The sequence below is a fragment of the Phyllosticta capitalensis genome, assembly GCF_038381095.1.
Source record: "Phyllosticta capitalensis strain CBS 128856 chromosome Unknown BKA78scaffold_4, whole genome shotgun sequence".
NCBI classification, from domain to species: domain Eukaryota; kingdom Fungi; phylum Ascomycota; class Dothideomycetes; order Botryosphaeriales; family Phyllostictaceae; genus Phyllosticta; species Phyllosticta capitalensis.
In genome coordinates this window covers 964,123-985,254 of record NW_027117442.1, presented here as the reverse complement: position 1 = coordinate 985,254, position 21,132 = coordinate 964,123, and the positions used below count along the sequence as shown (strand labels likewise).

At 55.1% G+C, this 21,132-nt stretch overlaps 10 protein-coding genes and 1 non-coding gene across 11 annotated transcripts; 6 read left to right on the top strand and 5 right to left on the bottom strand.

The window, feature by feature from the left end:
- Positions 1-5: 5 nt before the first annotated feature.
- On the top strand, positions 6-1,010 carry BKA78DRAFT_330910 (Alpha/Beta hydrolase protein; the record flags this gene model as incomplete). Its single annotated transcript, XM_066889829.1, has 5 exons — positions 6-30; positions 82-159; positions 262-602; positions 654-877; positions 926-1,010. 5 exons carry the CDS (start codon positions 6-8, stop codon positions 1,008-1,010), a joined length of 753 nt encoding a protein of 250 aa, XP_066745277.1.
- Positions 1,011-2,286: 1,276 nt separating this feature from the next.
- BKA78DRAFT_311226 (cyclin-like protein) lies at positions 2,287-3,994 on the bottom strand. Its single transcript, XM_066888192.1, has 3 exons — positions 3,537-3,994; positions 3,280-3,489; positions 2,287-3,230 (listed from the first exon to the last, which is right to left on the bottom strand). Exons 1-3 carry the CDS (start codon positions 3,694-3,696, stop codon positions 2,668-2,670), a joined length of 933 nt encoding a protein of 310 aa, XP_066745276.1. The 5' UTR covers positions 3,697-3,994; the 3' UTR covers positions 2,287-2,667.
- BKA78DRAFT_311219 (mitochondrial carrier domain-containing protein) lies at positions 3,995-6,835 on the top strand. The gene is made up of 9 exons (XM_066888191.1): positions 3,995-4,430; positions 4,494-4,574; positions 4,641-4,848; positions 4,908-5,038; positions 5,300-5,521; positions 5,576-5,637; positions 5,685-5,788; positions 5,839-5,871; positions 5,922-6,835. Exons 1-9 carry the CDS (start codon positions 4,295-4,297, stop codon positions 6,439-6,441), a joined length of 1,497 nt encoding a protein of 498 aa, XP_066745275.1. The 5' UTR covers positions 3,995-4,294; the 3' UTR covers positions 6,442-6,835.
- BKA78DRAFT_311218 (SNARE complex subunit) lies at positions 6,836-8,295 on the bottom strand. The gene is made up of 2 exons (XM_066888190.1): positions 7,777-8,295; positions 6,836-7,635 (listed from the first exon to the last, which is right to left on the bottom strand). Exons 1-2 carry the CDS (start codon positions 7,962-7,964, stop codon positions 7,017-7,019), a joined length of 807 nt encoding a protein of 268 aa, XP_066745274.1. The 5' UTR covers positions 7,965-8,295; the 3' UTR covers positions 6,836-7,016.
- Positions 8,240-10,146, top strand: BKA78DRAFT_114393 (uncharacterized protein). The gene is made up of 2 exons (XM_066882322.1): positions 8,240-9,157; positions 9,213-10,146. Exons 1-2 carry the CDS (start codon positions 8,450-8,452, stop codon positions 10,008-10,010), a joined length of 1,506 nt encoding a protein of 501 aa, XP_066745273.1. The 5' UTR covers positions 8,240-8,449; the 3' UTR covers positions 10,011-10,146.
- Positions 10,147-11,404: 1,258 nt separating this feature from the next.
- Positions 11,405-12,969, bottom strand: BKA78DRAFT_294531 (zinc finger protein-like protein zpr1; the record flags this gene model as incomplete). The annotated part of the gene is made up of 2 exons (XM_066886365.1): positions 11,405-12,769; positions 12,820-12,969. 2 exons carry the CDS (start codon positions 12,967-12,969, stop codon positions 11,405-11,407), a joined length of 1,515 nt encoding a protein of 504 aa, XP_066745272.1.
- Positions 12,970-13,858: 889 nt separating this feature from the next.
- Positions 13,859-15,363, top strand: BKA78DRAFT_114354 (uncharacterized protein). Its single transcript, XM_066882320.1, has 6 exons — positions 13,859-14,194; positions 14,265-14,355; positions 14,413-14,438; positions 14,516-14,867; positions 14,920-15,086; positions 15,137-15,363. The coding sequence occupies exons 1-6, from the start codon at positions 14,129-14,131 to the stop codon at positions 15,206-15,208; spliced, it is 774 nt and encodes a 257-aa protein (XP_066745271.1). The 5' UTR covers positions 13,859-14,128; the 3' UTR covers positions 15,209-15,363.
- Positions 15,364-16,008: 645 nt separating this feature from the next.
- Positions 16,009-17,245, top strand: BKA78DRAFT_294529 (ubiquitin-conjugating enzyme/RWD-like protein; the record flags this gene model as incomplete). The annotated part of the gene is made up of 2 exons (XM_066886364.1): positions 16,009-16,011; positions 16,076-17,245. 2 exons carry the CDS (start codon positions 16,009-16,011, stop codon positions 17,243-17,245), a joined length of 1,173 nt encoding a protein of 390 aa, XP_066745270.1.
- Positions 17,246-17,617: 372 nt separating this feature from the next.
- Positions 17,618-18,944, top strand: BKA78DRAFT_294528 (ribonuclease P 40kDa subunit-domain-containing protein; the record flags this gene model as incomplete). The annotated part of the gene is made up of 6 exons (XM_066886363.1): positions 17,618-17,785; positions 17,812-17,956; positions 18,007-18,069; positions 18,145-18,246; positions 18,302-18,442; positions 18,499-18,944. 6 exons carry the CDS (start codon positions 17,618-17,620, stop codon positions 18,942-18,944), a joined length of 1,065 nt encoding a protein of 354 aa, XP_066745269.1.
- Positions 18,945-19,097: 153 nt separating this feature from the next.
- BKA78DRAFT_280854 (putative nitrilase) lies at positions 19,098-20,713 on the bottom strand (the record flags this gene model as incomplete). Its single annotated transcript, XM_066885623.1, has 4 exons — positions 20,374-20,713; positions 19,702-20,099; positions 19,551-19,629; positions 19,098-19,481 (listed from the first exon to the last, which is right to left on the bottom strand). The coding sequence occupies exons 1-4, from the start codon at positions 20,383-20,385 to the stop codon at positions 19,098-19,100; spliced, it is 873 nt and encodes a 290-aa protein (XP_066745268.1). The 5' UTR covers positions 20,386-20,713.
- Positions 20,700-20,800, bottom strand: BKA78DRAFT_t75. The gene has a single exon. It is a non-coding gene; the product is annotated as a tRNA-Ile (tRNA).
- Positions 20,801-21,132: the final 332 nt, after the last annotated feature.

Genomic DNA, 21,132 nt, shown 5'->3' with positions numbered 1-21,132 from the left:
GCGCAATGGCCTCCCAACACTCCGCCGCCTGTGAGCTTCACCCCGCATCTAGTTATCATGACAAGTATTGACTTCCTCCAGGCTGCTCCATTCCTCCCGTCGTGAGCCACGACTACAAGGAAAAGGGCCAGTACATCACCATTGATGGCATGAAGACATGTACGACCTACATCCAAAGTCAATTGCTATTGCAAGGCGCAGCACCGCAGCAGTGGCTACCCCGCAATCACAAGATGATCTCCCAAACTAATTGCTGCTCAGACCACACCGGTCCTTCGGACGCTAAGCATGCCATCCTGATCATCTACGACATTTTCGGATTCTTCCCGCAGACGCTCCAAGGCGCCGACATCCTCGCCACGTCCGACGACCACCGCAAATACCAAGTCTTCATGCCCGATTGGTTCGAGGGCCACCCCGCCGACATTTCGTGGTACCCGCCCGACAACGACGAGAAGAAGCAGAAGCTTGGCGAGTTCTTCGCTGGACCTGCCGCGCCGGCCAAGACGGTAGCGCGCGTGCCCAAGGTCGTCGATGAAATCGTCAGCAAGGTGAAGGGCTTTGACTCTTGGGCCATTCTCGGCTTCTGCTGGGGCGGCAAGGTACATGATCTTTTCATGAGTGGAAGAAGGATAATAGACTGATCGCACTAGATTGTCAACCTCGTCTCCACCTCTGGCTCCAAGTTCAAGGTCGCCGCCGCCGCTCACCCGGCCATGGTTGACCCCAAGGACGCCCCCAACATCACGATTCCGTTTGCCATGCTCCCCTCCAAGGACGAGGACAAGGACGCAGTGAAGCAATGGGAGGATGGCCTCAAGGTCAAGCACATGGTCGAATTCTTCCCCGACCAAATCCACGGCTGGATGGCTGCTCGGTGAGCTCGTCTACCATCATTTATACGCAGAGACTAACAGTATTCCAGTTCCGATCTCAAGGACGAGCGTGTGAGGCACGAATACACCCGTGGCTACAAGACTGTCTTGGAGTTTTTCCACGAGAACCTGTAAGCGGTTGTTTTGTTTACGTGAGAGACTGAGTGGCCAAAATGGTACGAAGATGAACTCCCTAGGTCAGCGGCGGCCTGGGGAATCCACCATCAGGGCAATGGCTAATTTGATCAGTAACAGGACCAGCTTAAGTGGATCCAAAATGTGAAGTTCAAAAAAGTATCAAATTGAAAAAAAAAAAAATTGATAGTTACGCAGACATGAAACGAGGAATGCAACTCAACAATGAAATCTGATTCTCAATACTACCGTCACTGACCCATCTTGACGGAAATCCTTCCTGACTTTTGTGATTCGCTGCGAATGCTCCCGTCCAGCTTGAGAATAAAGTCTAGCAATCCAGGCTCAAGTCCTTCGCCGATGCGCACCTTGATCTCTGGGGCAGTCGGCTGTGGAACGACGAAAGGGGGCAAATCTACGACGTGGTTACAAAACAAATGTGATGGACTAGGACCGAATTCGAATGGAAGACCGGGACCTTGCTCGAGTTGCAGCCAGCCATTCCGCGTCCGAATCTGCTCGTCCGTGTCGCTCAGATGCAGACTGGGGCCTTGGATGGGGTTGCGCACCGGCTGTTCGAATGGGGCGCGGTCCGTGGTGGCTTCTTGAGAGGAGGCAGCGGCAGTAGGAGACGACCTGAGGAGCCATGATGATGCTGAATTTGCAAGTAGGCCTTGGATGGTTGAGGTCGTGTTGAGAGGTTTGGTATACGAGATGAGAGCACAATCACCAGCATTACTTTGCCGCGTCTGCTCACTTTTTCTACTACATCCACGTCGTCCTGCCAACGTGGGATCCGTCGGTGGTGTCGACGTCGCGTCTGCGAGGACCGATCAGTCTCTGAATCTGCAATCTATACTTCTAGAATCCCATTATGGCATGGAAATTGAAAGTACGCTGAACTCACAAGTACCGAGATGTACTGCTTTGGCCTCAAGTTTGCCCTCCAGGTCGGTGACTGAACAGAATGCCTCTGAACGCCTATGTGTTCATCTGACTGTCTGGCCAATAGCAAAATTCCCCGCTCAAGTGCAGGGAGGAAAGCAGCCCATGGTTGCTCGCGAAGAGTGTAGGTGTCGTATTCCACGGGGAGAACCCAAGCCCTCGCGCATTTGAAATCACGCTCTGGTCAGGTCTTTGAGGTGGGGTTGTCCTTTTCGGCTCTTTCACCAGAAGGGGTAATCTGAGTAGTGTAGAAATGAACGTCGTGGCATGCTCCAAGGTCTAATGCTACGTCCCGAGGCCTGCAGTCGAGACCTGAGGTCGGGACCTCACGCCTTGGCCTCACTCACGCCCTAGCCTCACCCGCGTCAGGGCTTGTCTGTGTAGTCGTTCGATGGAAAGCTCCATCTTGAATTGCCCAATTTAGCCAAATGATATGTCGGGATGCTTGTTGAAAATGGATGAGCAGGAGAACTTTCGACTGCTTCCCGCAGAGCCGCCAATAATTCGAGCATCTTGATGCAGAGCACGCTTCGGCAAAAGATTGGTGTGTACATGGGGGAGCGCAGTAAAAATGAGGGCGCAAATTACCCTGCAATTGCCGCAAATGGGAAGTGCGATAGGTTTTGCGAGGCGCTCACAATCACCCCAACAATGCCAAACAAAATGACAAGATTGAGCTTCATCCAAAAGATAAACGGAGCCGCATTCCCACCTACTTTTCAAGGTTCCTAGTCTTGACGAACCGGTTGATTTGGTCTTTGCACAGCTTTTCGTTGTACGTCTCCCACACCTCGTACAGTGAGATGAACTCTTGCGTACAGTCCGCCACTCCATCAATGTCGATGGAGGTTTCGGCCAGCCAGTTCATGAGATGCTGGATCCTAGCCGGCGAGCCACCGCCACCAGCGCCACCTGCAGCCCCGGCTCCTCCGCCAGCTCCTCCGCCCGCATTGGCCAGGTTTGCCATTGCCGACTGCATGTTTGCGGCGGTGAGCATGTTGAGACCTGCTTGAGCCTGGGGCGGGCCGATTGTGACTGCGAGCACCATGGCAGCTATGGCGACGACGTGTGGTGCGTGCAGCAGGGGCATGTCTGTTAGGTAGTGGTCGTTGATGAGGTACTCTGCAACCGTTTGCTCCTCGTGTGTCAGCTTCCAGCTGGACTGTAAGTCGGCGAGACTGCGGTAAGGGTGGTGAATGATGAGTTGCGAGTTCAGTTCCGAGATGATGTGGAACTCGCATTCGCCAAGCTTGGACGTGTCTGGGAGAATAGTGTCTGCAAAGCAAATTAGACAAAGCTGGTAAAAAGGGGGGGAGCAACTTGCCTTGCCAGGCTTGTTTCGCTTCGCCCAGGATCATCCGTATGTGTTGCGGGCTTTCCTCCATTTTGCACGCCAGATATAGCGCCGTCACGAGAACAAGATTGGGATTGGTTTTTCGAATCTCAACCTTGGTGTACACACGTCGTATGTAAACTTGAGCAGTCGCCACTGCTTGTTGGCTGAGCTTCAGCCGTCGCACAAGTTTATTCAATTCTGCTCTTGTCAGCAGGCAGTCTCGAGCAGGCATAGGGGATACACACGCGAGGAAAAATAGATGCTCAAGAGACGCCGGTCCGGCAAGTGAAACTTTAAAACAAGCTCCCTGTTTTCATCTTCCAAAGATCGCCGAATGGCAGCGAGTTGGGGCTTCGAAAACGTCCAAAAGCGATGCTGGGTCGAAGACCAGTAGTTGGCCGCCATGGCAGGCCAGCGATTGAAAAAGGTCCGCTTGCAAGAAGCTAGCAAGTCACCAAGAGACTTGTGGCATTACGAGGAGTAAAAGAGAAAGCAAAACAAGCAGGAGCAAAGGGGCAGGCTTGAAGGTTGCATCGGAGAAGGAAGGGAGAGCATGAAGTCGAGACGAAAAGGGAGCGGCCGAACCCAAAACGCTCACTAGACACAGAAACGCGGACTGAAACTGAAATGCGAAACGACTGGTTTCTGCTCACTTCAACGGGTCAGCAAACACACCGACACATGGCGTCGGGCAGAGCTGGCTGAAAGGTGTTGATGTTGTTGACCTCGCCGCCTGACCGCCCTCGGCTGTTTGCGCGAGCATGGATGACAAAGGACGGCGCATCAGTGGCCTCCGGTTGTTCCCAGGTCACTTCACACGACTCCAGCACAGAGCCCCGCCAGCCCACCGCGTGCTTCCCCATGCCCTCCCTTTGCGCCGACCACCGCTCGCAAACCTTCGAACCCGTCCGGTAGACTGGCCATACCTCGATACGTCGTGTGACATGGACCTGAAAAAGCTCAGATAGAGCGGCGCCCAGTTTTTCGCGGCCTCGGTGACAATATGGATCCCGGGTCCGCAGGTGCGCAACAAGCCCAAGATGCGCGAGTCCAGGCTCTCTGGGAGCAGCTGGACACCAAGAGACAGGGTCAACTCGACCTGAATGCCCTGAAGAGAGGGCTGAGAAAGATTGATCACCGTACGTGGGGCTGATCCCCCCTCCAAGAGCCCATGTGCGAATCCCCGCTGACCTTCTCCGCAGCCCTGAAAAATGCGGACGACCTCCTGAAGGATGTCCTCAAGAGCGTCGACACGGACGGTAACGGAAAGATATCCTACGATGGTTAGCCAGCCTCTCGACTCGAACACCCACTTCGTCGCGGTACCCATGGCTGACCTCCAAGCGAAGAATTCCGCATCTTTGTCAAGCAGACCGAGCAAGAGCTCTGGCAGCTGTTCAAGAGCATTGATCACAACCATGATGGGAAACTGGACAAGGACGAGCTGCATAGCGCGTTCCTCCGTGCCGGCTTGATTGTGCCCAACTCCAAGTTGAATCGCTTCTTTAGCGAAGTCGACGCGAACAATGACGGAGCGATAAGTTTTGAAGAATGGCGGTAGGTCAATTGTCGATCGTGCAGTCTGAAGTGAAATCGCCTCTGAACCTCGACCGTAGAAACTTTTTGCTCTTTATGCCGTCGGAGCACCCCAGCCTTAAAGCAGTCCTGTCATACTACTCCTCAACCGTTTTGATGACTCCCGAGGGTGACGTCGCGGTCACAGAAGAGAAGATCTCCAATGGCTTAGGTACTCTTGCACACCTCTTGTTTGGTTCGCTTATTAGAATCGTCGAACCTCCCAAACCTGCACGTCGACTCCCCACCCCTTTAGCGCAACTCGAGAGCGAGACGTCAGCACCACCCCCGATGATGCCTCCCCCTCAAGATGATGCTCAGCAAGGCCTCCCGCCTGAAGTCGAAGACGTCGAACTGGCGACCGACGTCCGCGCCGACAGTTTTTGGCGAAAGCATGTGGAGCCGGTGCTGATTGCTTGTGTCCCAAATCCAGGATACTTCGTGGCGGGAGGCCTTGCGGGAATCATTTCTCGCACAACAACCGCTCCACTCGATCGATTAAAGGTCTACCTCATTGCGCAAACCCGAAATACCGACACCGTCCAAACCGCAAAATCTGGCGCGGCCCTGACGGCCCTGAGGAAAGGCGCCCAGTCATTAGTTGTTGCGACAAAAGAGTTGTGGGCTACAGGCGGAATCCGTAGTCTTTACGCAGGTGAGCGTTGAAACGCGTTAAGACGCGAGAAATATCGTTCTAACGCGCCCGTAGGTAACGGCCTGAATGTCGTCAAGGTTATGCCGGAATCGGCCGTGAAGTTTGGCGCGTTCGAGGTGAGCGACCCAGTTGGAGCACATTGATCCACAACTAAGATTCCAAGGCGTCAAAACGACTATTCGCGAAGATTGAGGGTCACAATAATCCCAGAGACATTCACACCTGGTCTAAATTCATGGCCGGTGGATTCGGAGGAATGGTCTCACAGTCAGTTTCTCTTGCTTGGAAACCAGGCAGTCCTGCTAATGCCTGTCTAGATTTGTTGTGTACCCGCTCGACACACTCAAGTTGTGAGTAGAGATCTTTCTTTCCATCTTCTACAATGCTAATGGCCTCTCAGTCGAATGCAATGCGAAACAGTCTCTGGTGGCCTTCATGGCAACGCCTTGATCATTGCTACGGCCAAGAAGATGTGGGCCAAAGACCGCCTGCGCGCCTTCTACCGCGGACTACCGATGGGACTCTTCGGCATCTTTCCATACGCCGCCATCGACCTCGGCACCTTCGAATATCTCAAGCGCTTCGTGACGGCACGCAAAGCAAGGAGACTCCACTGCCACGAGGAGCAAGCCGAGCCAGGCAGCTTTATGACGGCATTCATTGGCGGTTTCAGCGGCGCCTTTGGAGCAAGTCTCGTCTACCCTCTGAACCTCCTTCGCACCAGGCTTCAGAGCCAGGGCACCGTCCTCCACCCCAGGACCTACACCGGCATCGCAGACGTCACGCGCCAAACGATCAAGGGCGAAGGCGTACGAGGACTCTTCAAGGGCCTGACGCCAAACTTGCTCAAGGTCGTGCCTGCCGTGTCCATCACCTACGTCGTCTACGAGCAGTCGAAGAAGGCGCTTCATTTACACTAAGGCAAAAAAGTACATGCGCTCGATCACTCCCCGCGCGCCACGCGCAGACATGGCGGAAAGCATCTATGTGCATGCGCACGTATGTTCGAGGACTCCCAGCGCGCACGCGCAGTGGACTTGGTGGATGGCTTCGCTCGGTGGCGCGCGTATGTTCGAAGACTCCTGGCGCGTACGCGCTTGGACTTGGTGGATGGCTTCGCCTGGCGACGCGCGTACGGCCGAACGCTCCTCAGGAGCGCACTTTACGAGATACCCTTTTACTCACAGATTTGTGCGGGAGGATGGGGCTGGACTTGACGGATTGAGCAAGACATGCATATGACGAGACGTACAAGGAGGCGACTTTTCACGTTGCACATAGCCAGGGAAAGGAAATCTGAAATTCAAACAAGGTGTCCAACCGTTGTTTGTGTCGTGAGAGAGAAAAAAGCCCAAGCCACCCGCCGGTACAAACGCCCGTTTCCAACGCCCTGCCCATGCCTAACCGCCCAGTGTCTATCATGTGTACCACCAGGTGTATGAAACAAGCATCTACAACGTACACTCTGGGCAAAAACTTTTTCTCAATATCTCCCTCATTTGGTTATGACGATCAACAAAACCAGAATCACTATCAGGACAATTATGATTGTCATGCTCCAATTCTCGCGGGCTCGCCGGCCTACCCGCGCAAGCCGCCGCCCTGCGCGATCGAGTTGCGACTGGTGTCTGTCGACACCCTCTTCGACGTCGTCAAGCATCATAACATGGCTGTCCAGCTCATCGCCGATTTGCATGCTCAATTCCCGCTGCCGCCCAATACTCTCGCCCAGTCGGTCCAGCTGCTCATCTTGCTCACGCAACACGTTCTTGTGATAGGCATGTATTTGTTGGTTTGAATATTCCGAGTGGTCCGGACCCTCTTCTTCAGACGGATCGTCGCGGTAGGGGAAGAGAATGGCGCGATTGGGGTCAATCTCCTGAGCATCTGGATCGGTATCGTCATCGGTAAAGCGGACGGCCTTGCTCTTGTTGGTGCGCGAGCCGGACATGGAGGAGCGGGATTGCGCGGCGGCAAAGTCGGAGGCGAGCGAAGGGTTGTTGGGGGATGAGACTGTGTTGGAAGGAGGTGCGGCATTGGATGCAGGCGCTTCGAATTGCGCGGAGAGGTCCGAGTACTGGGAGCGCAGGCGAGAGATCTGGTCCTGGAGCGATCTGTAGAGTGGCGAGGAGGTTGGTGGTCAGCAGAGCAGGGCGGGTGATGGAGTGGGATTGATTGGAACGTAGGGGCTCTTTGCGACCCAAGGCAATGGGTTGGAGATGGGACGGGGGAGAGGTGTGGGTGGGGTGACGGACTCGTCCGGGTTCTGGGAAAGCTGGGCTTCGAGGGCTTGGATGCCGGAGTCCAGCGACTCGAGCGAGCGGGAAATCTGGCCGTCGTGCGAGTTGGGGGCAAGGTTTAGAGACACGGCGCGTTGGCGCTCTAGTAACGACAGTTTGACGTGGTCTGCAAGGAGAAACAACTGGGCCGGGTTTGCGGCCATGGTGGCTGTCTGAGGACGGTAACCGACGGAGAAGAGCGAGGCGGTGGACAACGGTCGATTCGAGCGGTCTGGCGAGGCCAAGGGGGACGGAAAAGAGGGGCGACCAGGACGGGCAGCGGTCAGGCGTGTTGGATGGAGAATTTGCGATGATGGAGCAGAGGTTGTGGAGGAATGTAAGGTGGTGTTGCACGTCAAGTCGGCAATCCGGCCTTTGCCCGTCCCCGGATCATCCCGGACGGGCGCTAGTCCGCATGCGGCATGGGCACGGTCCCTTGGCAGCTTCCGTCACCGTGCTGCCACACTGCAGAAGAGGGAGCCATCCACTTCCAACGCAACCTCAGGGCCAAACTTCGCCTTGAAGCATTCCCTTCTGCTCTCTGTGCAACGCTTCCGACACAACGCTTTATAATGCCTGTCGCTCCACCCCCGGCCGTCACATCGACTTGATCGTTCCATCCCATCGCCACCTTCTGTCCTCTGCTATCATGGCCGACGATCTCAGTTCTCGCAGCTCAAGCGCCTCGAGCCGCGCAGATACTCCTCTGCTGCAAGCCAGCACTGCTGTTTCGATTGAGAATACCGAGGACCTGCAGGAGCTGATCGGCGACGAACCTGCGGAGCTTGTCGTTGGCGCTCCACCCAGTCCCCCGTCTCCTCTCGAACTCCGCGCTTTGACGTCACAGGCTGGTAGGGCCCAGTCCTTGACGCCTGCAGACTACCGCCAGCTCGACTCGCTCCACCCACCAAACGACAACCTCATTTGCCGCATCTGCCTATCCCCATATGTCAAGCCCAGAATCCTGACTTGCGAGCACACCTTTTGCGAGGACTGCCTCGACCAGCACATCCAGACTTCCATCCGCCAGAATGACTATGGCAACCGCGCAAAGTGCCCTACCTGCCGGCGCAGCCTCGACCTATCCACCGAGCCGTACGATGTCTCCAGAATCATCACGAACATGCTGGACGAGATGATGGTGAAATGTCCAAACGGCTCAGTGGGCTGCCATTGGTCTGGCCAAAGGGGTGACGTGCAAGACCATCTGCACTTCTCATGTCACTACCGTATGGTCGACTGTCCCGCTCGTCATTGCCAGCATCCAGTCATGGCCAAGGATGTTGAAAAAGGATGCATGCATACCGACGTCTCTTGTGAGCACTGTGGTGACCGTATGATGGAGATTGAACTCGAGGTAAGCGCCAAGCTTCAGCCTGCTTGTTGATTCAAAGCTAACATCGTCGTCAAAGAACCACCAACTGAGACTCTGCTCCAATCTGATCGACAAGTGTTACTTGTGCGATGCTGACATTGTCCGTCGCCTGACTGACTCTCATGTTCAAAACGAATGTCTGAAAGCCGTCATTGCTTGTCCAGGTCAGGAATTGGGCTGCGACATTAGGGCCCCACGGGAGCACATTGCTGGACACGAAAAGACTTGTACCATGGTCAAGATGCTTCCATTCTTCCAAGGGATGAAGACCAAGCAAGAAAATCTTGAATCAGAAAACTCCCGGCTTCGTCGCACTGTAGAGCATCTCCGCAGTAGCCAAAATGCATTCGAGAACACCATTAGCGACATGCAGGCCATGGTTGCTCTTCCTCTTAGTGGTCCAGGCCACGACCATGCCGAGGAGCTTGGCAATCCCGATTCCGAAACGGTTCACCAAATGATCGAGCAGCACGAGGCGTTGCGCAACGAAGTTTCTCGTCTCAACGTTGCTATTGCAGAGGTCGAGGCGCGCACCAACATGCAGCTGCAAAACGAAATCCTCCGTCTCAACACTGAAATGGCCCGCTCCGAAGCTGCCATTGTCGCCATGCGGACCCAGCAGCAGTGGCTCATCAACACGCGCCGCCAAGCCATCGCCAGTCAGATTCGCAGCAATTCCACTGCATCAAGCCCGACCTCTGGAGCTTCCCGTGGGTCAGAAGCTGCAAGCAGTTCGCGTGCAACCAATGCTGGCAGCTCATCCGCCTCGAGCTCCGGCGCTCCATCTACGGCACGGCGACTGAGTGACACACTTCGCCAGGAGACCAAGCTTTGAACTTTTGCTTCGGCCCTTTCAAATTCCAAGTTCTTGGGGAATCACAAGCAGAAACTCTCTTTGATCTTTCGGATTCACGTCGGGCTTCCCACAGATACCCCTATGATTTGCACACGCTCCGAGCAAAGCGGCCTTGGGGATGTTTGGCAACATTTTTCGTCTTCTCCTCCTTCTCCTTCTTCCTCACTTTTAGTTATGCCTTTGGCTTTGCGGCGCATTAAAATGGGAACGAAAGGAACATCATCCCGCTGGTCGGGGACAGGTCCCCGCTACTACCAACGAGGGCAGCATATGGTATTGGGACAACTGGACAACTTTTGGCGAAAGCGGTGATTTTGGGTTGTTTCTCTTTCTGTCTTGGCGACTACACGCCAGGTAGACTTTTTGGGGCCCTCGCGGGCTATTACCCTTTTCTTTTGTTTGGATGGGATCGGGATTGGTGGGACACGACGACTTGGGAAGTGAACCTTACGACGCAATGAATGAGAACTTCTCTGCCACATCCATGTGCGTTGAGCAATGAAAATCATCGGCTTCAGATGGGGTTCCAAAAGTAACCGCGTCGCTCCATCCGCTTCCGTTGTGTTTGGGGGCAAAGCCAGCCCCTCGTCCATCTCGACAGCTAACTACTCTAGCAAGGGGTGGGCAAAGCGACACACTTGCTCGGCAACCCCCGCCGAACCCCTGTCACCCCTGTCTGTCCCTGGGCGGGCTGGGGGACTCTAGAACCACCTCTCTTGCTCGCTCTCTCCCTGTATACATACATACCCATCATCCCTTTTTCAGACTGCCACGGTCGCGCCCGGAACCGTTCATTCCGTGGTTTGGACCTCATTTCAATCGAGAGCGCGTGCTTCATTCCCCAAGAAACGTGTGGGCCATGTTGCGTGCATGGTTGCGTGGTATGGCATGCGACGTTTCTTTGTTCCTCTCTCAGGGTGAGTGCGTTTTTTGTGTCATTGCGGGGGTGGTGGGGGAGCGAGGAGGTGCATCATTGGTTGGTTTTGGTGGACGAAGCGCAGCAGCATGAATGCTCTCCTTGTCTGTATGATGATTTGTATATTTTCCGTCGTTGATGCTTTTTGACGCCGCTACCGCCTGTCTATCGAGGAGAGATACCGTGGTATCGTAGGAAATGGGAAAGATGAAATGTGCTTCGCGTCTCTTTTTTTCATGCAGCATCCAAGAGGGCCCCGCCTACTCTTCTTCTCTTTTTTTGTCCCGAAGCTGCTCATGTATGTCCGTCATATGCCCAAGGTCATCGTCGTGAAACTTACTCCCCCTTTTCTGCTTCGTCGTCATCATTCACTGCAGGTCATGCCCAAAAATCCGAAGAGAAGGGGAAATTTGCAAAAGAAAAGGAAAATATGCGCCCGCGCCCCTGTCATGCGCGTCTACTGCGTCGGCTCCTTCCTCTTCCTCGACTCCTCCTTCTCCTTCTCGCCCTCCTGCATCTCGACGTCAGCGTCGTTCTCATATCCCTCGACCTTGATGTCCTTGAGACCCAGGTCCTCCTCCTCCTCGTCGGTGCGCTGGTAGTCCTCGACCGTCATCTGGGCGTCGGGCTCGGGCGCCGCGAAGCTCTGCACGTAGCTGCTGGCGAGCGGGTCCTCGAGGACGATGGTGAAGGCGGTGGTGCCGGCAATGGCGCTGTCGATTTGCGCAAAGAAGGCGTCCCAGCGCGCCTTGGTAGCCGCGTCGATCGAGTCGTGGTTGGTGTCGTTGTCGCCGTAGATGTTGCTGCGCAGGTCGTCGCGGATGTTGGTGAGCAGTCCCTCGACGGTGGTGAAGCGGCCGCCCAGCGTGCCTGGCTCGACCTGCAGGTTCAGCTCCGGGCAGCGCATCGCACACGACTCGGCCTTGAGAATGTCGCGCGAAAGATCTTCCTTGCCCGACACCTTCAAGGTGATGCGCCGGCCCTTGTCGGGCACTTCGCCACCCGTCTTGACCTCGTTGCTGCGGTAGCCGCAGTGGTCGCAGACGGTGCTCATGAGCACCACTTGCTTGAAGTAGGGGATGTTGACCATCTTCATGTTGGTTGTGCAAGGCTTGGTGCAGCCGGGACAGCTGGCCGGGAACGAGTAGACTTGGTTCTCAATGATTTCGTCGTCATCGACGTTGTTGACCATGGGCCGCTCGGGCGCCTGGGGGTACATTTGTGTGGCCTGGTACTCGGGACGGAGGACAGGCTCCGGAGCGTCAGTGGACGTGGGAGCACCTTCGGTTTGGGCAGTGAGGCCAAGCGCTTCGTTCTGTTCGGGTGTTCTGGCATAGTCGTGCTTGACGAGCTTTCCGGCAGTGTCGTTGACAGACGGTTGGATCCACGAGTTGCCGGCTGCGTCGTCGACGGATACGGTAAAAGGAAGCTGCTGGCCTTCGAACATGTTTTGAAGTAGGACCAAGACGGCCTCGATTTTTGCAGCCACCTCGGGCACCAACTGTCTCCGCTCATCCTGCTTCTGCTCCAAATCGCCGTGGATCATGCGCAAGATACCCTCGACGTTTGTCAATTGACCGCGTCCCGGGGGAATTTCAAGGTCAATGTCCTCTACTCTGAATACAGAGGTGTCGCTCTTGATGACTTGGCGGTTGAGATCTTCGGCCGTCTCGAGCTTGAAAGTGTACTTTGCGCCTCGCGGTTGGATTTCGCCAGCTGGTTGGATTTCGGAGTTCTTGAAGCCGCAGTGAGGGCAGTCGAAGGACATGATGACAATTTCGCGGAAGTAGGGAATTCTGGTGAGGAGAAGCTTGGTGGTGCCCTGTCGCATAGTCAGTATGTTAGATTCGTAAAGGTCGGCGCAAAACGTACGTCTTCGTGGCAGTTCATGCACAAGCTGTCAATCTCCTCGACGAGCTTTGAGGGTTCACCGTCAGCGGCCATGTTTGCGCTGGCCTCCTGGACCTTGCGGCCCATGTCCTCGAAGAGGTCCTTTGCCAGGCTCTTTCCTGGGACCGACATGATGGTTTTGCTTTGCGCGGTGTGGTGTAGATGGGGTAGGTTTGCGGAAAAAGAGTCGAGTCGAGTTTTGAGTGTGTCGCTTGATGTAATGTGATTTGTGGCGAGAAAAGGCTGTATCTGTGGTGGTGAGGGCAAAAAGATGTTCAGTCAGAAGTGTTGCGCTTAGCAAGCCAGTCAACAGAAGATTCCAGTGCGAAGGAAAAGTTATGACGCGCCAGCCGAGCCCCGCATTGGGCCGTGCATCGAGAACCCTGCGAGGCGTGCGAGGCGACAGGGCAAAAGTCATCAAGTCCATGCAGAACTCCTCAGCTGTGCCTTGTGAGGCTTGAACATGTAGCAAAAGTGGTGGCATGTATTTGAGCTATTTCGCAAGGGGTTGATTTCCTCATGTCTCTTGCTGCAAAATACCACAATTCCCAAAGCCCTTAGCAACACATGTCTGCGAAGCTCTATGGATGCTCTGATTTCCTATATTTCTTCGGTGTCCGTTTTCTCCAACCCTCACCAAGAATGAGGGTACTCACTATCGCACGTGATGTCTATATTCTTTGTCCTCATTGGACTTTTAGTTTCAAGTCGATTTGCAAAGCGTCGGGCAGTGATTGGCGGCGCATGATGGTTTCGGGAGAGCAGCCCGAGGCGCATTTGAGTTATCGTACCGCCTTCCCAAGAAGTGTTCCGGCACGCTCATCGGCTGTCGCGGAGTCGGTGGTCGGGTACGTCCCGTGACCATAGTTGAGCTTGTGCCGACTGCAGATCGAAGTGTGTGTGAGCGCAAGACGACTAAAAAAAGAGAAGGGAGATTGTGTGTCTGGACTTTCGGGCGAAGCGGATGGTCTGACTTGGCTGTGCAAACAACTGTGGAGTCGAGCAGGCAGGGCAGGACATTCTCAACCGCTAGGCGCGGAAGACTTACCTCCCGTCTGACGAAACACCACCTTCCAACCCCCAACCCGACTTATCCTGCCGCCCAAATCCACGCTCCTCCTCTCCTCCTCCTCTGCGCGACTGCTTGCCTTGACCCATACCGACCCAGCTGGCGCGAGCGCTAAGCCCTGAGGACCCTGTGTGCCATCCATCCGCTTTCAAGAGCACCCACTCGCCAGGAGCGACCAACCGACGTCATTCGAAAGCCCGCGATCCACACAGCACGCCCATCATGATTGAAGGACAGCGCCGCCGCCTTCTGCGCGTTCTCAACAGCCGCTACATCTACGGCAGCATCGTGAGTTCCCCGTGGAACCCGACAGAATCCTGCGCTGTCTTCTCCTCGCCTGTGACACTGACACTTCCAGCCCCTCCTCCACTCCATCGTTTTCCTGCTCCAAATGGCTGCCGTATCGATTCTCGTCCGCAAATTCAACTCCTACTATGCGAACCGACCAGGTAAGCACTCTGCAGACATAATCTAGCACGCCTTCTTTACTGACTGAATGCGCGCAGTGCTCACAACCATGGTCACCAATGCCGTACGTCCCTCCCTACGACATGTCGACGTCATAAGCCACACAAAGCGCATAGAACAGTCAGACTGACTTTTTAAAAGATTCTCGGAGGCATTGCGGATACCGTCGCACAGTCTGTGACCGCTATTCGAGAGCGGGCAGTGAGGAAGCCTGGGGGTGTCGCCAAAGACGACTTCTTTGCCATCGAGATCCACGAGCTGGACAAGAAGAACCCATATCCCGACGATGACCTCATTCCCAACTCGAAGCGACTGCCGCCCCCCTTCGACTTCGAGAGGTTGACCCGCTTCATGGCATACGGTTTCCTCATGGCGCCTATCCAGCACAAGTGGTTCGGCTTCTTGTCCAAGACCTTTCCCGTTACCAAGGCTTCTGCTTTCGTTCCTGCCCTTAAGCGTGTCGCTTTCGACCAGTTCCTCTTCGCCCCTGTCGGTATGTTGACTCATCAGACTCCCGATTGGAGTTTGTGTTAACCCGCTGCTAGGTCTTGCTTGCTTCTTCACTTTCATGACGGTGGCTGAGGGCGGAGGAAAGCGCGCCGTGACTCGCAAGTTCCAGGACGTCTACATTCCTGCTCTGAAGGCAAACTACGTCGTATGGCCTGCCGTTCAGATTCTCAACTTCCGCGTTATGCCCATCCAGTTCCAGATTGTAAGTTGTACAGACCGCCATGTCGAGCGCTCACTAACGATTGATCCCAGCCCTTTGTCTCCACCGTCGGCATCGTGTGGACGGCTTACCTCTCCCTTACCAACGCCTCGGACGAATCCTAAGCTAGACATCACCTCCGGTCAAATTTCCTACATCTCCTGATACTCCCGACGGTTCCCATCAAAATTTCCTATTACGACTTCCTGTGGTTCCTTCGGTTGGGGACGTTGCTTCTTCTGCGGTTTGCGGTTTCGGGTCTATCTGCACAAAGACAAGGTGCATTACTTGGCGTCACCGGCGTTGGTCGATGGAGCTTGTAATCAGTTGGCGTAGTGCTTTTATTGATTCCACTGTTTCAATCAACCTGTACTCTCGCTAACGACGTAATTCCAACAACTTTAGCATATTGCCTTGCTACACTTTTAGACTTGTGGGACTTGTGATGTCTGTGGGTGAGGAATCAAAACGAACAAAGCGACGCCTGCGGAAGACTTGATTGCTGGTGTTAAATTCATGGGGCAGAAAAAGGGCGGATGACTGAGGCACTCTTCATAAGTAGTTGTGGAGAGGGAAACAACGCATCCAAGCACCCTCAAACTTTGTCGACGATTAGCATATGACCGCCAGACCACACACGGGAAGTTCTGGCTGCCCCTGGTGTCTGCAGGCTGCAGGTACTGAACGCGCTTCGACGCGAACTTGACACCAGCGAGGCGCGCCTACTCCCAATACGGTTAAAGCTCGGTTGTTGTTCATGCCAACGCGACTCTTGCTTTTGCCGCGGGCGGGGGTGAGATCATCAAAACAGAGCCGCATCGTAAGCGCGTCCAATTAAGGTCTCGACAGCTTTGATATCGATTCATGTCCTTACCCTCTCTCCCACCTCTCTACTTGCTACCGATTCACCTATAAATCTACTCAAATGGTATGGGGTCTCCAAACGCCTCACCCACTGCGGCAGAGGGCGACACTAACAGCTTCCACGATAGAATTCAAAGTCCCTGCGCCGGCTAGCTGCCGACCACGCAGCTCTCCATTCCGACCTACCGCCCAACTACCTCTTTCCGGCAAACTCCGACAGCGACGAGCTGACCCACCTCGATATCCTTCTCGCCGGCCCCGAGGGCACGCCGTACGCCGCCGGACTGTTCAAGCTCCACCTCGAGATTCCCAAGACCTACCCAGCCGCACCACCAACCGCACAATTCCGGACAAGAATATGGCATCCAAACGTGGAAGAGGGGACGGGCGCCGTTTGTGTGGATACATTGAAGAGAGACTGGCAATCAAGCTTGACTCTGAAGGACATTCTCATCACGATATCTTGCCTCTTGATTCAACCTAATCCGGCATCTGCATTAAACTCGGAGGCTGGCGCGTTGCTTCAAGAAGACTGGGATGCTTTCTTCAAGAGAGCAAAATTGATGGTCTCGATTCACGCGCAAATTCCAAGAGACCTCAAGCAAGGCGTGGACGAAGCAAAGGCGCGAGGGGAAGAGAAGGTGCCGGAGAAAGAGAGAGAACTGGGCAAGGGCATCGAGAGATCAAAGGGGAAAAGCAGATTGAACGAAGGCATTGGCAGTGTCACAAGGTCCAGCGCGAGAAAGGCGAGGATGACTACCGCGGCAAAGTCTCAGACTGAGCAGGGAGAAAACCAATTGGGGAGGCGAGAGTCTGATGACTGGATACCAGCGCCAATGATCTCGACATCCACGCAAGGACTACAAGGAGCAGCCAAGCGCTCCACCGATTCCCTGGGTCTTGATTCTTCAGACGCTCAATCCTTCAGCACGCCATTAAACAACAACGGCCAGGCTCCTGCGTCCGCACCACGGGGCGCTCCACCTCGCGCCTTGCGCCGCGGCAACCTGATGCAGCAGTCCTCGTATCAGACTCCTCAGCCGCGCAACCGATCACAGCAATCGTCGGCCAGCCCACAGCACTCCGTTGCCAGTTCCTCCTCAAACGGTTCTTTGAACAACCGCCTCAACACCCTATCATTCGCATGGTCGCCTGACAAGGCTACAAAAGCGAAGCTCTCTCCGGATGCTGAGCGGAGAGCAAGACACGAAAGCCGCAGGTTCAAGGCTGCCGGTTATTGCTTGAAGAGATATAACCGCGGCGCGTTTGGTCCGCGGCAAGGCCTCAAGCGATTGTGATTTGGCTTTTCGTTGGCACATTTCTCTTTTGGGCTGGCATTTTTTCAATTGGATTTGGAGTTTGAAATAGCGCGGTCGATGGTACTGGGACATAGCGTTGGCGTTGGGGAGTCTGCCCCTCTTAGCATTTCAAATTGCTCGGTCTTGAAGCCCTCGAATGAGGCGACATTGCAGATTCGCATTCTCCTTACTGAGCAGAAAAGTAAAAATTGAATCCTCGCACAATAATATTTCACGTCAGGCGTTGTGACAACGCCGCTACTTGGGTCGTGATCTCGAAATTGATATCCGGCCCAGACTCGGCCACCACTTTCCAACAGATTTGGGACCTCCCACCCAACACCAAAACGGAACCTGACCAACCTCACAGAAATGTTTAGTATCGGAAATGAGAATGGACCCGCGTCAAAATGCAACTTCACACACAGCGTACTGCCGGAGCACATAGATGAGAGCCATCCACCGACAAAGAAAAAACCTTTCGCGACCATAGCCGAGCTACCGTTCGCTCACACGGCAAGTCTCCCACGCGCATCACGGGTGGGCCTCACTGACCTTCTGAGTAGGCAGACTTCATACTTCCTGAAAGCACATATGACGCAATCAAGGAGCAGTTCGAAGGCGATGTCGGATCCTTTCACTACGCTCGCGTCTACATGACGCTCGGCGAAATCGTAGATGGCGATTTCTTCAACGACTACATCAAGACCGGTAGGTCCCCTCTCTCCGTAATCTGGGCCTCAAAACTGACACGACTCTAGGCAATATTCTCATGATATCAGAAGGAAGACGCGGCATCGACAATACGTTTTGCCTTCGCGAAGGTGCGTTCCCGGGCTAGCGGAATATCGTTGCCGCCTCGAGCTTTTTGACGAACTCGCTTTCTGAACTACTTCCAGGTGTCTTGAGGCTGGACCTTGATCGACCGACCTACGAGAAGTGTGGCCTTGAGGGTAGACCCGTGCGTCATCCGGGTAGGAAGCATACGAAAGAGCGCTATGGTAGGCATCGCACTACGATTGATCAAGTCGAGCTTTTGCTGACGTGCACATGTAGCCGTTGAATTGGAACTCCGCAAGCCCTCCATGCTGCACGGGAAGAAGGGCTTCGAGCGCATCGTGTGGGCGTTCAAGAACGTGTTGAACCACTCGCTGGCGTGGCTCTTCCACGACCTGAATTCGCCGAGGGACATCAAAGGTCTGCTTCTTCCCATGCCCACACCAACTCGTGGATTCCTGTCTGACATGTAGCAGGCCCGATACTCAAACACCAACCGCACTCCTTCACCGCAAAGCCAGAATTAGCCGTCATGCCACACACCAAGCTGCCCGCGCTGACCTCGATCCCCGACCTCTGCGACTCCGAGTACGGCGCCGAAGTGCTCGAGTGGTTCGGCATGGTCAGCCTCTCGTCTCCGCGCATCAACGCCGGCGACAGCGTCGACTCGTTCCTGAGCCGCTACGAGGTCCCCATGCCGTACAAGAGAGACGGCGACCCAGACAGCCCGGCCGTGGAGACGCTCGTGCGGCTGAGATGGCGCGGCCTTGTCCCTGCTCCGTTCCTGCTGCGCCTATGGCTGGCGTCGCGCAAGGCCGCGGGAGATGGCTGGATGGCGCTGAGTGTGGCAGGGTTCAGGCAGGATGCGTACACGATGCTGGGCGTGGGCGCCAGGGATGTTTTGGCTTGGGAGTGCAAGTAGGGGGTTGAAAGGGTTGGTTAGTAGAACGTAACCTCTATTGCGCTCTGCTGCAAGTGGAGATTATGAAGATGCTCTCGATCCAATTGACTGCCAGTCTATCATCAACGCCGGGGCGATTGCTTTCTCATCTCCCCATTCCCCCAAATTCAAAATCTAGACCTCAGGATACACATCCGTCCGCCTCAACAACGGCATCTCCCTCCTTATCTTCTGCAAAACTTCCAAATCCACCTCGGCCGTCGCCAACTCAGGCTCCGGGCGATAGCCCTGCCTGCCTTCGGTCGCGTCGACGCCGCCCAGCTCGGCCAGCACCTCTCCCCACGGCGACACAATCATGCTGTGCCCGTAGCTGCAGCGCTTCTCGTTGTGGAAGCCCGCCTGCGCAGCCGCAATGACGTACGCTTGCGTCTCGATGGCGCGGGCGCGCAGCAGCGTCGCCCAGTGCGCGCGGCCGGTTGGCACCGTGAAGGCCGAGGGGTATGTGATGATTTGCGCGTTTTGCCGCTTCAGCGCGAGGCTGATTTCGGGGAAGCGCAGCTGTGGGTGGGTATGTGGTAAGCTGTTGATTTTATGTCGGATGGTGGAAAGGGTGCATGTTGAACGTACGTCGAAGCAAATCGTCGAGCCAACCCTGCCAACGGGCGTCTCAAACGGCGGCAGGATCTCTGTCCCAGCCTGCACGCTCCTGATACCTCGTCGTCAGCGGGTAACTGATATGCAACTCACACGCGCCATCACGGTCTAGAGAGGAACTCACTCGCTCTCCCTCAAAATCGGGCCCCCCTCAACCTCGACGTCAAACAAGTGCAACTTCTGATAACGATGGCCCACAACCCCCTCCTCATCAATCCACACGGCCGTATTCTTGACCTTGCGCTTCTGCTCCTCGTGCTCCTGCACCTCGGTCGGCTCGTGGATGCCCACGTGGATGGGGAGCCTGTGCGTGCGCGCAGCGTCCTGCAGGCCGAGGACGAAGGGCGACGTGGCGATGGGCTTTGCCAGCGCGACCGTCTCGGCCGGCGACGAGGCGATGTAGTCGGATGCTTCGGGGAGGAAGAGCGCTTTTGCCCCGAGCGAGGCCGCTTTGGCGACGAGCGTGCGGCATTGCGTCACGTTGTGCGCCATGCTCGCCATGGAGCATATTTGGCCGACTGCCTGTAGGCGTGTAAGAAGATTGATCGGTCATGATAAGGCGGATTTCGGGTGGATATTGCTTGATGTTCAGACTCCATGAAGAGCAGAAACGTCCGCTCTTGGGCATCAAGTACCCGCTCCGCAATTGAGCTTGCAGAAGCTGCTGAGCCTCTGATAGTCATAGAGCTTGGCCAACATCGGGCTTCAAGAGAAAGCACAGATTGCAAATGACGAAAGGATGGGGGACCATTGGGTCACGAAGACCGCATGGCATCGATTCAGAAATCGGACTCACTACTGTCACCATTTTGGCTGTGATGCGCGGCAGCACGCAAAACGCTTCAAGATTCTAGATGGCCCAAGCAGATGTGATGCGACTGCTTTCCTTATAAGCTTCCTTGCTCTTTCAAAAGTGGTTGTCGCGATTACCCCGGCAGTCGTAGTGGAGAAAAGTGGGATGTCGTAGGTTGTTGGTCGAATCCGGCACCGCATCACATCCAGCCCCTCCCAAACCACGAGCTCCGCGGCACCACCACCATCCAAGCTCAAAGACGGCAAAAGAGTGAGCACGCAATGCCAGCCAGCAAAAGGGAGGTTGCAAGAGCAAAAGAAGAACCAGGATGGTCACTACGAGGGTCGAACTCGCGACCTTGGCGTTACACAAATCCTCTGAGAGGACTGCCATATTAGCACCACGCTCTAACCAACTGAGCTAAGCGACCTGATTTTGATGCATATTGAGATGAGGTGGGGTGCCTCACTTCGTCGGAGGCGGGGAAAACTTCTTGCATTATGAATTCATTGCCAAGATCACATGAGGGAGATGTTGAAAAGTTTGGGGTCTCTGAGCTCTTTTTGGCGATCAAAAACGAGGTTTTGGGGCCGAACTAGAGCTGAGATATGATGCCAAGCAAATCCGCACATGTGGGAGACAGGTGAGTGTGTGCATTTTGGGATATCCGTAAGTGCTTGTCCTTCGAGGCAACGGGTTGACTTGAGAGCATGACCTTCGAGTCTTGCAAAAGCTGCTCGAAAGCTAAGCTAGACACACACT